The 14,428-nt window shown below is 36.6% G+C and overlaps 1 protein-coding gene and 1 long non-coding RNA gene across 2 annotated transcripts in view; one reads left to right on the forward strand and one right to left on the reverse strand.

Moving 5' to 3' along the window:
* dis3l2 (DIS3 like 3'-5' exoribonuclease 2) overlaps positions 1–14,156 on the forward strand; it is an 18,115-nt gene extending 3,959 nt beyond the window's left edge. Inside the window, exons 6-21 of the mRNA XM_014002805.1 lie at positions 3,621–3,801; positions 3,883–3,947; positions 4,823–5,052; positions 5,122–5,295; positions 7,072–7,151; positions 7,259–7,371; positions 7,496–7,603; positions 8,444–8,677; positions 10,035–10,114; positions 10,232–10,415; positions 11,209–11,295; positions 11,501–11,648; positions 11,820–11,950; positions 12,140–12,244; positions 12,476–12,580; positions 12,813–14,156. Of these exons, the coding sequence (XP_013858259.1) occupies positions 3,621–3,801; positions 3,883–3,947; positions 4,823–5,052; positions 5,122–5,295; positions 7,072–7,151; positions 7,259–7,371; positions 7,496–7,603; positions 8,444–8,677; positions 10,035–10,114; positions 10,232–10,415; positions 11,209–11,295; positions 11,501–11,648; positions 11,820–11,950; positions 12,140–12,244; positions 12,476–12,580; positions 12,813–12,914 (2,127 nt within the window). The 3' untranslated portion in view covers positions 12,915–14,156. The remainder of the gene's footprint in view (positions 1–3,620; positions 3,802–3,882; positions 3,948–4,822; positions 5,053–5,121; positions 5,296–7,071; positions 7,152–7,258; positions 7,372–7,495; positions 7,604–8,443; positions 8,678–10,034; positions 10,115–10,231; positions 10,416–11,208; positions 11,296–11,500; positions 11,649–11,819; positions 11,951–12,139; positions 12,245–12,475; positions 12,581–12,812) is intronic.
* Positions 1,936–2,611, reverse strand: LOC106513809 (uncharacterized). Its single transcript, XR_001309831.1, has 3 exons — positions 2,501–2,611; positions 2,217–2,290; positions 1,936–2,118 (listed from the first exon to the last, which is right to left on the reverse strand). It is a non-coding gene; the product is annotated as an uncharacterized LOC106513809 (long non-coding RNA).
* Positions 14,157–14,428: the final 272 nt, after the last annotated feature.

Raw genomic sequence — 14,428 nt, forward strand, 5'->3', positions numbered from 1 at the left:
CCCCCCCACACACACACACAGAAATTTCCATAAAGGCAGAAATTTTCAATATTTAAATAAATACTGTTCTGACTCCGTAAAGTCTGAAATTTACAAGAAAAGAACTCGTAAATTTATGAGGAAAAAACAGAAGTTTTCAGGAATGGCTGAAGGGCAATAGCACCAATGTTTTCACTACCTTGAGCATATTTAATCTGCTGTAAAAAAACTAAAACACAGAGACACTTCAAACCTGGCATTGATTATCCTATACTGACTTGAATATTTAAAACCATGTGTGTGATTTACCGAAACAGAAGGAGTCACCACATGTTTGGGAAATTGACGGTGATACTGGAAGGCTGCATAGAGTTTTGAAATAATTTTTATATATAATAATTTTTCTCTTTGGGCTCCATGATTATTTTGATTGCTCCTGTTGCTTCAGTCTCTTTAATTCTCTTACCGCTTACATCAGAGTTTTTTGACAGAGATTTGCCCTCCTGTTTTTTATCTGCAAAGTGACCTTAATACACTGTCGTAGAAAATGCACTTTAGTCTTTGAATCAGTGAGTTTAGTTTTCACCCAAAGACATACTAAATAAGCTGAGCACTTCAGAACACTACACCACCCTGTTGTGTCTGTGACTTTCACTGATAGCATTGTGTGCTTCACTTTTGGCACTGATTGGTTAAACATGACTCTCCAGCATCCAGCTGGTTAATCATATGTTATTATCCTTGTGTTTTACCTGTAGCTTATAAACTGAATTCTGTTGCAAACTCTGCATTGATGAACAAAGACAAATGTAAAAAAATTCCATCAAGTCTTTATTTCTGCTTCAGACTTCCTAAATATGATGAATAACATGTATATTATAAGGTATAAAATCCCTGTTGTCCACACCAAGGTTATAATAGTTTTGGATTTTTCTTTATAGTTTAGTTTTATTTTGTTGTGACTTTTTTCTATTAATCAGTTTGTTTTAATTAGTTTTGACAGTGGATTTGCTAGTTTTTATTAGTTATTATTGCATTTTTAATGCTTAGTTTTAGTTTAGTTTTTATTAGTTCTAGTATTAGTTTTTTCTAGTTTTTTTGCCAATGCATCTTCAAGCTTGTGATGTTCCTGTGAGTCAACTAACAGCTATTTGATCACTAGTTAAAACAGTCCATTATAGCAACACCTTCCTAAAATAATTACGTAACTCAATTTAGCCAACTGATGATTTGGACGATTATTTTAGGATGATGATAATAGTTGTCTCTAACCCGGGGATACCTGTTGTTTGTTTTTCACAAGAGCTACTGAGAGAAGCTAGTGTGTCAAGATAGTCATAGTTAGCCATCTTGTGAGAGCTTAATTCATACAGTTTTTCCCTTGAGAAGTATTCCACCTGTTTTATCACCTGTTTCCACTACAAGACACTTGCTTTGATTTTTCTCGCAGTCATTTTTAAATAAATCCTAAAGTGGACGCTTTCTCCCAACTGTTACTGTCGTCATTTAGCAGACGATGCTGAGCAGCAGCTGATTGTAAACAAGTGTTGTTACGGACCATGAGGTGCTGTAAACTGCCCACAGCTAATATGAAAAAAAAAAAAAGAAATAAATGGACAAACACTAAAACTAAGGATATTCCATCTATAATTTCAATTAGTTTTGTAAAAGGATTAAACAGTTTTACTTAGGTATTTCTTTTTTTCTTCATTTTACTACAGTTATTTTAGTTAACCAAAATGTTCTTTCAATTTCAGTTTTTATTATTTAGTTAGTTTTAGTTAACTATAATAACCCTGCTTCCAACTGAGCCAACCTGCTGTCTGTAGATAAACTCAAACTAAACTTCATTAAATAAAAACCTCTAAGGCTGCCTGTGTGGCAAAAAAGCAGGTGGGAAGACTGAACCAAAACCCAGAACTAAAACCAGCATGCATATGATTGTGTCATCCCCAGTGATAGAGCAGACATGTGGGATACCTTCAGTGCTTTCTGCTCCCAAAGCTTGGATATAATTTTGCTCATCAAAGACACCGCTTTCGTCAGGATTCAGTTCTGCGTCCTCTCTGCAGCCCTGCAGTCCTGCCGGCCTCTTAAACTTCACCATCTTCTGCACAGAGCCAGCGCTGCTCTGCACACCTTTTCAAAATAAAAGCACAAACAAACAGAAGGTCAGAAACACACCGAAGGGACAAATATGCTCTGGAACATTTCAGAAATAAAAGTAGGGCTCATACCCTCCTGTTTGTCCACGATGTGATCCAAAACATCTCCGTCCCCGATGAACTTCACCTCCAACACACTCATTTTACTGATAAACAAATAAGGTAGTTGTTAGTCAAGCAGCCGTGTCATTACAAGACACACAATTAACTTTCAGTGTATGTTTAGCTGATAAAAACGACGGGTTTCATTTACATTTTTTCGTAGTAAGGCCAAAGCAGTAAAACAGAGCAAATTGTTGCGCACGTGTCATTACGACACAAAAAGCAAAAACACGTTAACAGCACAAGTGACTTACCCGCAGAACAATGGTCGCAAATGTAAACAAAACTTTTAAAAATCCGGGTTTAGCTGCGCGATAGTGGTGGGACAAGTTTCCGCGCCACCCTGCTGAAGATTTTAAACCACGTGACACGTAAAAGGTCACGCTGCGGCCAATCAGAACAGCGGGTTCAGTCAGAACTACATTTCCCAGAATGCATTTCGACTCAAGCTTTTAAATCCTGTTGGGATTTCTCTCATTTGTTTCAATTTTATCAATTTTACCAATTACACCAATAACCTAAATACTTTTGTATTTTTATGTTTTTAAAGTGAAATACGGACAAAATGAGATTACAAGCAATAAAGATGATTTTAAACAAATGTAGGACTGAAACAAAAAATATAAATTTTTATTATATGGAAAGTGCCTTAATGTGTTTTTTTTTTGTAACTCGTTCAAAAATATACNAGATGATGCTGAGCAGCAGCTGATTGTAAACAAGTGTTGTTACGGACCATGAGGTGCTGTAAGCTGCCCACAGCTAATACGAAAAAAAAAAGAAAAAAAAAGGACAAACAGTAAAACTAAGGATATTCTATCTATAATTTCAGTTTTAGTTAGTTTTGTAAAAAGATTATACAGTTTTAATTAGCATTTTTTTTTTCATTTTATTACAGTTTTTGTTTATTTTAGTTAACTAAAATGTTTTTTCAATTTCAGTTTTCGCTATTTAGTTAGTTTTAGTTAACTGTAATAACCCTGGTCCACACACACCACATTCCTCAACTGAAAACGGCTCATAGTCTCATTATCCACAATACCACTTCATAAAAGTACAGTGGTAACAGCCCATTGGTACTGTAGGTTGATATTTTTTAAAATACTTTGTCTCAAAAGGTTTTCAATGGATTCTAAATGAAATAAGCGTAATTACAAGTAATCACAGCTAAATACAATGATGCCATTATTTGGGATTAAACTCATATTTACTTGAAAGCCTGTCATCTGTGTTTTATCTTTCATGAATCAAACAACCCCACAATGCTTATTTAAAGATACATAAAAAATGAATTTAGAAGACTTGTTTTCCAGCAAGCAGTAAAACAAATGATCTGTGAGTGTCCTGATTACGAATGAAATCTTCTATCTTTAGGTCAAGTCTGATACTGACTGTGAAGGTGGCAGTGAGTCCGAGACCCAGATGGACCAGTTGCAGCAAGCAGCTCAGAAGAAGACAGAGTGCGCTCTGAGTCCCAGTGTTGCTGTGGACGACAAGTCTAGTGAAGTGGTTGAACTGGTCAGCAAATGTCAGAACACCTTAATCAGTAATGCAGGTACTGAAAAGTGACAGTGAAAGTAGCAAGCTACGTAGTTAATGTGAAAGGCTGCATTCAATATTTTTTGTGTGAAATTAGGGAAACCTTTGGAAGACTCTTCAACATCACAAGCCAATGGAGGAACCCTACAAAAGACTGCTAAGGTGAGCTTTAGTTCTTTTTCCCTCAAATGTTTCCCCAAAAATCCCTAACCGAAGGCATGCTTGGATATTAATTTTTCTGTTGTATAATAAACAGTTTGATATTTTGAGTGACTCGGTCCTGCAAACTAATATTTATCTAATGTCAGGGCATGAAAATCATTGCAGGTATTGAGCATTATATGATCGATCCCCACAAATCCAGTCTTTATAATGCAGGAAATTCCTGCATACAATAAATGATAACGATGTGTGATAACTTGGACGTTTGCATCGGACTGTTTTCACACTGATGTTTGTTCTGACCACCTTGGTTGGTAGAGACTGAGACTTTTCCTGCATTAAAATGTAGGAAAACAAATTATTTTCACAGTGGTTTTGAATAAATGTTACAAATGGGTGTTTTATCCACACTTTTTAAGCATGTAAGAGATCGTCTCTGTTGGTGACTTCTGAACTGCCAGACAACGTCAACACGGATTGGGCTGTTCGCCCATTTAGAGACACTGACTTTTGAAAGAGCCTCTCAAACAGGGAGAGAGATGAGAGAGCAGCAGAGATAACAGCTAGGAAGGCAGGAGGAGGCAAATGAAAACCACATATATGGACCTGTAATCATGCTCATAAGTGATAATCTCCCCCAAAATGTATAAATCCCCCCACTCTGAAACATGTAAGGGGCAATTTCCCCTCAGTTTCAAAAGTGAATTTCAGGCCCCATCTTCACAGGAGCCTATCTTTTATTATAATTGTTAGTACACTTAGTGATGTGAAGTCAGTTGACTTTTTCCTGCCTCTATTTAGTAGATAATTTTTGTTTCTTATTGCATGACTGATGTGTTGTAAAGGACAGATTTCAGAGTTGTCCTGTTCATCAGGTGGTGTACATTGTTGAGAAGAAGCACTCCCGAGCTGTGACTGGCTTCCTGAAGTTCCTACCAGACAAGCCCTTTGCCTGGTTCTCTCCTGTAGACCACCGGGTGCCACGGATTAATGTTCCTTTAAGTGACTGTCCCCAAGACTTCAGTTCCCGTCCAGCTGACTACACCAGCACCTTGTTCATCTGTCGGGTCACCAATTGGGCGGTCAATAGCAACTTTGCAGAAGGGTGAGTGTTGCGTTAGAATCATTTGTTGTGGTTTGACAGATGTTTTATCCTACTGATGTTATCTTTCAGCCAACTTGCGAAGTCACTGGGCCAAGCTGGAGAAATCGAGCCAGAGACAGAGGGCCTCCTGATGGAGTATGATGTTGATTTCTCCGAGTTCTCAGAGGAGGTGTTGGACTGTCTTCCTAAGAACTTACCCTGGACCATTCCGCCAGAGGAGATCAGGAAGAGGAGAGACCTTAGGTTAGACTTTAACGTCTCTTTCAGTTCACATTTTACTCCTGACTCTGCAGCTACCGTATTTATTCAAGTATAATACGTAAAATCAAATCCATAAAATCATCCATAAAGTTGGSGGGTAGTACTATACTCRGATAAATATTTTTACTTATGTATTTTAACTGAAATATCAGCTTCATTCACAAAATGCCTCAGTCCGGAAATTAGACCGCGTCGTAAAAAGCTGTTGAAACAAGCTTACCTCTGACACTCCTCCGTTCTTCAGAACGAGATAATAACAGATCCAAGCAGGCGACATGATGTGAAAAGGGGGAAAAGCAGTCCTGCAGCTCAGTAATGATAAACTAATGACATTAGCGTGTGACCGAGCCGCTCCTGGAACAACAACAAACATGTTCATCTGTAATGGCTGCCTTCTACCGGTGTTCTGAAAAAGTTTGTATCCCTGAAAAGTTTCCTCAGCAGAGGGGGTGCTCGCGAGTAGGAAATAATCTGCTTTTCCCCCAGAAGATGGCCCAAATCTCATGTGAACTCTCTGACTTTTGTGTTGGATCATCCTGGTGGACTATGTGTAAAATGCCAGAATTCATATGATGCTGCTACAGCTGATATATATTTGTTGTCAAAATACCTTTTAGTACATATGTTGTTAAAATAAAAGAACAGTCCAACGATCATTTTACTGATATGTATAAAGACTGCAAAGGCTGAAAAATCTTGAAATCTATGAAATTGGAAGTAGTTTGGGGATTAAATTTTTTATGCTTTTTAAGCTAAAAAAAAAAAGGGGGGGTCGTATTATACATGAGACCGTATTATATAGGCCTGTCACGATAACAAATTTTGCTGGGCGATTAATTGTCTCACAAATTATTGCGATAAGCGATAATATTGCCTGGTGACCATTTTACAACTAATAATTATAAAAGCGTAATATGTAAGTGTAATAAATCAATAAACTTTAATTTTTAAAGAATGTTTAACAAAATGGACTCTCAGTCTCTAACAAAAAATGCACTTGAATTAAAAAAAAACTAAAGAACAACAAAATATAAATTAAACACCACACACACAACTAAGATGGTAAATAGACAATATTAAAGAGCAGCATCTCTTTAGAGATGAAGCAAACTACACAGCCTGGTGAGGACCCACTGTTTCTTATGGGGACATAAGCCCAGTTCACATCCCATGTAAAGTTTAGGCTAGGTTTAGGGTCAAATTGTAATAGAAAATACTGGTAAATGAATAAAAGTCAATGCAAAGTCCCCATGAGGATAGAAGAACAAACGTGTCTGTGTGTGTGTGAGGAGGGGACAGTAAGTGAGGAGACAAGCAGAGCACTGTGTGGGGAGGAAATCAGACAGTTCAGTTTTCCTCATGAGTTGTTGGGACAGCTACAGGTTTTTTGGGTCTCTCTCTCTGTCTCATAATTCAGGCTCTAGTGCTCCGACACTGCAGCAGCCGCGTTCTGCTTTGAAACGTTTCTTTAGTTTGTTATTGCTACGAGCTCTCACGCTAACGCGAGAGTTCACTCCTCCCGACACTAAGAAAACAGGAGGGGAGGAGTCAGCTGAGCCCATGTGCAGCGGAGCACAGAGAGGGAGAGAGAGGAAGTAAACAAACAAGCAGGAAAATGAAACTTATCGTCCTCATTTTTTTTACCGACCTCAAAAAAATTTATCGTGTAATTAATTGATTTATTGACTATCGCGACAGGCCTAGTATTATACACAAATAAATACAGTAATTTCACAAAGTAATGTTTATGATGTTTAGGGAGGAGTGCATCTTTACTATTGACCCTACAACTGCCAGAGATCTTGACGATGCCTTGTCCTGTAAACAACTCCCAGATGGTAAACTGCTTTGCTGTTTTTCCAAATCTTTGTTATGAATGTGTTTTTTTTTCTCACGTTTTTTTATTGTAAAAGTATTTTGTACTAACATATTGTTTTTATCTCAGGCAACTTTGAAGTTGGTGTTCACATCGCTGACGTGAGTTATTTTGTGGAGCAGGACAGTGCTCTGGATTCTGTCGCCAGCCAACGAGCTACAAGTGTGTACCTAGTTCAAAAGGTGAGTTTTAACACCTAGAGTCAAACCAGCTTTAGGCATAATTTTTCACTGTCTTTATCTGTATCTGACTCTGTAATTAAACCTCTCAGCTATATTAGTTTGCTAATTCATTACTATTCTTAAGGTGGTTCCCATGTTGCCAAGGCTGCTGTGTGAGGAGCTGTGCAGTCTGAATCCTCAGGCTGATAGGCTCACGTTCTCTGTCATTTGGAAAATCACTCCTGAAGGAAAGGTATGTTCATGTAAAACGTGACTACAAGGTGTCCACGGGGTTGTAAAAAGTATTAAAAGGTAGTAAGTCAAATACGCAAAAGTTAACACCATTAAAAAGTAATAAACGTCATAAAGGAGATAAAGGTTGACACAGGATGGGTGATTTTGCAGTTGTGTTAAATTCAAAAGATGATATTTGAAAAATATATCACATCTGCTTAGTATGAAATAACTTTAAAACTGCAATTTTTTTAATGTGCTTGATTGATAATGTGTTTACAGTTGTCCTTTTATAGTAATATTCTGGTATTATCATGTATATGAAGACAAAAAGGTTTTGATTGTGAAGGTAAAGTTAGGATAAGTTTTAATACATCTTTAAAAAACAGATGGACGTCACGATTATTTTTTTTATTATTTTTATTATTTTTTTGTTCCTGGGGTGTGCGAGAGCAGCCTGGAGCATTTCTCCAGGCTGATAGCACTGGAGAAAGGGTGTGTGCTCCTTGTTCACATAATAATGAAATCACTTTTTTGTCATGTTCTAGGGTTAAATAACAAATAATTGTATATAGATCAGTGATTCTATTGAGGCAAAGAAGTAATTCTAACTTTTAACTGTAGGTTCAAGAGGTTGTTGCTACAATTGTAGCTTGGTATTAAAAAGCATCGAGATGGTATAAAAAAGGTATTAAAAAGTTTAATACCGTAACTCAAGAATTTTTGTGTATACCCTGGACTGGTACAGTTCAGCCTGAGTCATACGTTAAGATGAGATTTACTATAGTGATGACATTTAGAGGGAAAACCTGCTGTTTTTCTTGTTTCGCAGTATCTAATTTACAGATGTTTTTGTTAGATCCTGAGCGAATGGTTTGGTCGATCAGTCATTCGCTCTTGTGTGAAGCTGAGCTATGACCACGCTCAGAGCATGATCGAAGCCCCTGAGAAGTTGTTCTCTGCTGATGAGCTCCCACCTATGGACCCTGGGCATCCTATTGATGAAATCCACCAGGCTGTTCTCAACCTGCACTCTATTGCCAAGAACCTTCGAGCTCAACGTTTCTCCGGTGGAGCCCTCAGACTCGACCAGGTTGGTCTGATGGTGTCAAGAAATTTTTGCTTTACCAGGCTTAAAGCTACTTATGAGGCAGTTTGAAATGCTTTACTCCAGTAATTTTCCAAACATTGGTAGTTTTTTTTTTTAAATTCTGAAATGAAGATACACACTCAGATGAATTCACCATAAACCAACTGAAGGCTTGAGTCACCTGAATGCTTTTCATTATGCAGGCTGTAGTCTGTAGGTAAACGAATATGGTGGAATCAAACAGGTGTAGCATTTTAGAGATGATGTTTCAGTGGAAATACAAAAATAAATCTGCTTAACCCGAAACAAAAGGGAACAAATAGGACAACTGTCAAAAATAAATATTGGAAATCAAGCAGGGTGGTGAAGTGCCATAAAGGAAGAGCTCAGCATTCAGACACATTGATTTTTGTTCAACTTCTTCTGGACCAGTAAGTTTAACATTTCAAACAAGGCTTTCTTTTTATCTGCAATCATTACACAACAAATCTGAGCTTGAATTGTTTTTGCCTGTATAATGTGAAAAATGTAACTCCAAAAATCATCTATAAAGTTTTGGGTTGTATTATACACATACACAATTTTGCCTGAAACTATCACACTGAAGAAGTCTCTTGGAGGAGAGACGAAACGTTTCATTAGAGAAGAACCCGTCCAGAAGACCTATACAATTTTTTTCTTTTTGATTTTTTACCTGGTTTACTGAGATACATCAGGACATTTTACACAGGAGTAAATTTTGACTAATTGTTTGCTTCCACACTAAATTTTAATGGGCCCGCCTGCTTGATAATGATAAAGGAAGCACTGCATGTAAAAGAACGAGTATTATCATCTTTACCTTTTAAAATGGTTTATTTTGCTGTGTTGAGTAATTAATTTTTAAATCTAAAATTTATTAAAAATCCATTTTTGTATTACATGAAGTAAAAAATATATCCATATTTATTTTAAATTTTTTATAAACTCAATGGCAAGCTGGACTGAAGTCACCCACAGATCACCAGTGAAATAGCCCTGCTTTACATGCACTGTAGTAGATATTTATTTTGAGTAACTACAAAATTGCAGCATTATAGAAAAGCGTCACAAGTCATATTAAAAAAATTGAAATAAAGGTCTACACTCTGGGCAATTGATAAAATTTGTATGTCTATATTTCAGAATACCAAAATGTGACAATGCTGCTTGTAATGTGATTATTTTGTTTTATATTGAGTTATAAATAGTAGGCAGGCTGTCAACTTCCTTTTGGAAGAGATTTTAAAAGAAAAAACTTCACTTTAATTTAAATTTAACTGATTTCTTGTTTCAATTTGCTTTTGTCTTTTTTAAATCTAATATAATTTGTTTGTTTCAGCTAAAACTCTCTTTCACGTTAGACAAAGAGACAATGATGCCTCAAGGCTGCTATATTTACCAGTACAAAGACAGTAACAAGTGAGTCATTTTTCCCCTGAAACTGACTTTTATGAAAACTTCTTTCTGCATAAAATCTGATGTTAAATTTCACTTCTTAAATCCTGTCCATGATTGTATTGTAAACCTTCTCCTCAGGTTGGTGGAGGAGTTCATGCTGCTGGCTAACATTGCCACTGCGCACCACATTTACAAAAAATTCCCTGAGCTGGCTCTGCTGCGATGCCACCCACCTCCCAAAGTCAAGATGCTGGATGAGCTACAGGAGCTGTGCAACCAGCTGGGAATCAACGTAGACTTTTCCTCTGCAGGAGCGCTACATGTCAGTACCTGTAACGGTTAAATGACTTCATTATCTTAGCTGTTTGTGTCTGAAGTTTCAAGGTTGTTTTTATAGGTTAGTTTTCAACCCTTTGCCTTGTCCTGAAACAGAAGTGAAACATAGTTAGAGATGTTGGTTACATGACCTAGTTGATTTTCTACATTTGTGTTTAGTTTACTGGAAGTGTTAGAGTGTACTTAAGAGTAATTCCATTGGCTCCATTTGGTTTTTTTTTTTTTTTTTTTTTTTTTTTTTTTTTTTTTTTTTTTTGGATTTTATGGGACACTTTTCCAAATGGCTGCCAGAATTCCCATTTTGTCATCTAACTTAGTCTGCACAAAGCCATGATCTTGGTGTCTAAACTCATGTTTTCAAGTATAAAGGATCCAGTTGTGACCACCAAAATTCATCTTAGATGACAACTATCTTGGATTTTCAAAATGGCCACCAAAATACACATTTGGCCATCTAACCTTTTTTCTATGCCACATAGTCATGACCTTGATGTCTAAACTCATGTTTTAAATTACAGAGGATCCAGTGGTGACCATCACAATCTATTTTAAGGGACAACCATTTTAGATTTCCAAAATAGCTGCTGGAAAAAAAATGGAGGCAATGGAATTACTCTAAACTGCACACTAATGACCCCAAGAAAACATGTTTGACATACTTTATCAAAAATTAAAAACACAAATGAAACATTTCTTACATAAACCACCAGACTCGTTGGTCAGATCCAAAGCTCAGTTGTTAATGAACAAATTGTCATTTCTACTTGTCCAACGAGCAGAAGAGTCTCAACACTGTTGTTGGTGATGATGAGTATTCCAGAGCCAGAAAAGAAGTCCTCACCAACATGTGCTCCAGACCCATGCAGGTCAGAAATCTCTTCAGTTTCATGCTTGTCTGTTTGAACATTGCTATAATGTCACCTCTAAATTAATTAATTTTGTTTTCCACCAGGCTCTTATGAAAGTGCTGTATAACTAAAGAACTTTACGTCAGAACCTGAACATCTCCCACTGTTTGAGCATGAAATTTGCCCAGTAATAACTTGAATATTTTATCTGGTTTTGTGTCAGATGGCGATGTACTTCTGCTCAGGTGTAAAAAAGGAGGAAGAGCATTTTAAGCACTACGCCCTTAACGTTCCTCTGTACACACACTTCACATCACCCATCCGACGATATCCTGACATCATTGTGCACCGGCTGCTTGCAGCTTCGCTCAGTATGTATTGTTTCTACACAGGCCTCTCTGTCAGACACACAAAATATGCATTTCAAACAAATGACAGTTTTTTTGTTCCAAAGACTGCTGCTGTATTTTCTATAACTTTGTCCTTGTTTCCTCCTCTGTCATGTTAATAATCATACATGTCTTCTGGATGTTTGCACACAGAGTGCGGGCCTCGTTTAAGCCTTTCAATGGTGGAAGTTCAAAAGGTGGCATCACACTGTAATGACAAGAAGACTAATGCCAAGAGAGTCCATGAGCTCAGCTCGGATCTTTTCTTTGCAGTGTTTGTAAAGGTGAGCAAATATCACAAAACTCATCTCAGCACAAGAAACAAATCAGTCATTGTGACATCTACTCAACAATTTGCGAATGTTGACAGTTTATTTATTTTAGAACCTTGTTGTCAGGTTGTTGATGTTTCATCTTATTTTCTTAATGTTAAATCTATGTTTTTTATGCCTTTTGCTTGTTTGTCTCACAAGGAGTGTGGACCGCTGGATTCTGAGGCCATGGTAATGGGGGTTCTGGATAAATCCTTTGATGTGCTCGTACTCCAATATGGTGTACAGAAACGCATCTACTGCAAGGTCAGCTCCATCAGCTCATCGAAAACATTTTCAGATTTTCCAGCTTCATAGTAAACTGAAAGGTTCAGTTTGAGTTCATGATTGTGTTGTTATCAATAACTTTAAACTCTGCAGTCATCCTACAAAAACATAAGTAGATCAGTCAAGAGCACAAAAAAGTGAAATAAATAAACCAGTGATGCAGTAATATATGTTTCTTTAAGTTTAAAACTTTTTGTTTTCTGTTTGTAGCTCATTGCAGACTTGGTCTCATTCCACCATCGTAAGGTGGGGAAGAAATCTGAGCTCAGGCTGGTGTGGAAATCAGATAACACAGAAAATGCCCCTGTAGAACAGGTGAGACCTGCAAACATTTTATTTATCCTTTAAAAACATCTAACAGTTTGAGACACGGTCTAATTAAACCCAGTACTGCTAACATGTGATTGATCAACTGTTACAGTTTTGTGTAAGATAAAAACCTAACAAATGTACCAGTTTCTTGACCATCAACCAGCTTGCTGTGCACAGCCACACAGGCTGTAAAGCACCAAAAATAATCAGAATCTCTTGTTTCTTTTTTCCCCAGATCATTTCAGTCTTCTCATTGGTGCAGGTGCAGCTCAAAGCAGACAGTTCACCTCTGAAATACAGTGCAGTACTAAAGAAGCCAGAGTGCAGAGGGTACTAGAACAAACACTTTGATGCAAGCTTGGAGTTGTGCATTCTCCTCTGTTTACTGACAGCAATTAAATCTTTACTAAATGTAGGGTAACATTGGTATTAAACTGTTGTATGTATACCTTTTCAACCAACTCCCTGCAAAAGTCCTAATTTATCACAGCACTCTTCTTTTCTTCAGATCATTTTAAAGGGAGTTTTCTTAAGGTGCAAAGCAACATTTGTACCCAAATAGACATTTGTTTTATTCTTATTTTTAGAAAGTTGGAAAGTGTTCAATGAATTGCTTTAGAAACTAAAAGGCTGCAATATAAAGTCTTGTGTAAGCTCTTTAAAAATGTGCAAAGTGTACAAGAATTTTTCTGCAACTTAGTGTAAAATTTGGGTTTTGGCTCAGCTCTGCAAGCAGAGCGGTATGAACTTTTTATTATTTTGCCTTTGATTTATTGACTTAATGAGATCCATTTTGAGGTGCCATAATTTTTTTAATACAGAGTCTAATGTTTGAAAACTAATTCTTAAACTTTGTTTTAGTTTTACATCAACTGACTTCCTGATTTAGCATTGAGGAGAAAACCTATGTTTAGCTGATTGTGTGAAACAGTTTTACCCATTTGTCAGTCTTGTTGTGTCTGCTGTAACATTTCACACCCACAGTGGGTTAGAAAGTAAAAATATAACAGTAAAAGCAATGTTAAAAAGTGTTGCTGTTGTTTTAGTTACACAGGTAACATGAAAAGAGTGAAGATGTGACTGTTTCATTTTTCCTGTCCTGTAAGAGTCCTGGGTATTTTGCTTAATTTGTGAAATCAAAAAATGAAATTTCCAAAGATTTAAAGCTGATTTTTTTGTTCCGTGGAAGTTCAGACAGGTTCATATTCATTGACGAACTCTTGTAATCCTAGTTTTTATTTTGCAATAAAAGATTGTTTACAGTGTTTAAAAAGGATTTCTCTTTAGATTTCCTCTGCAGCCCTGTGAATGAAGGCAGGGCTGGATGTGTGTTGATAGATTTTTAGTGCAGCTCACAGGATTTTTCTTCATTTAAACAGCCTTCACTGGAGGAGCTACTGGTAGTTCATTGAATGTTTTTGCTGTCTAAACAAAGCTGTTTGGTCTGTCTTTTACAATGAATACAAAGTTTATTTACCTGTTGCTTTTAATTTAATATGTGACTGGACTTGAATCTGAACTGCTGCTTCATCTGTTTGGTGGATTTAAAATACAAACAAACCTCATGGTTGAAAATGTGCCTCCAGCTGTTTTGTGTTCTTTGTTTTATTTTTTCACTTTTATGTTAAGATGTCAAGTTTAATGACCACTAATTTTAAATTAGCCTCATTAATATAAAATGTTTTAAGACCAAATTTAATCAAATGAGCTTAACTTCATTAAATCTTGAAGACAGCATTTTATTTTTGACCTAGCTCCACATGAAGTTTTATTTTGTTTTTAGGATTTTGTCACTTTATTAAGACACCTTACGTTTTTTAAAACTTGTTCTATGAAGTGACCTAATTCAGT

The sequence above is a fragment of the Austrofundulus limnaeus genome, unplaced genomic scaffold (assembly GCF_001266775.1).
Source record: "Austrofundulus limnaeus strain Quisiro unplaced genomic scaffold, Austrofundulus_limnaeus-1.0 Scaffold15, whole genome shotgun sequence".
NCBI classification, from domain to species: domain Eukaryota; kingdom Metazoa; phylum Chordata; class Actinopteri; order Cyprinodontiformes; family Rivulidae; genus Austrofundulus; species Austrofundulus limnaeus.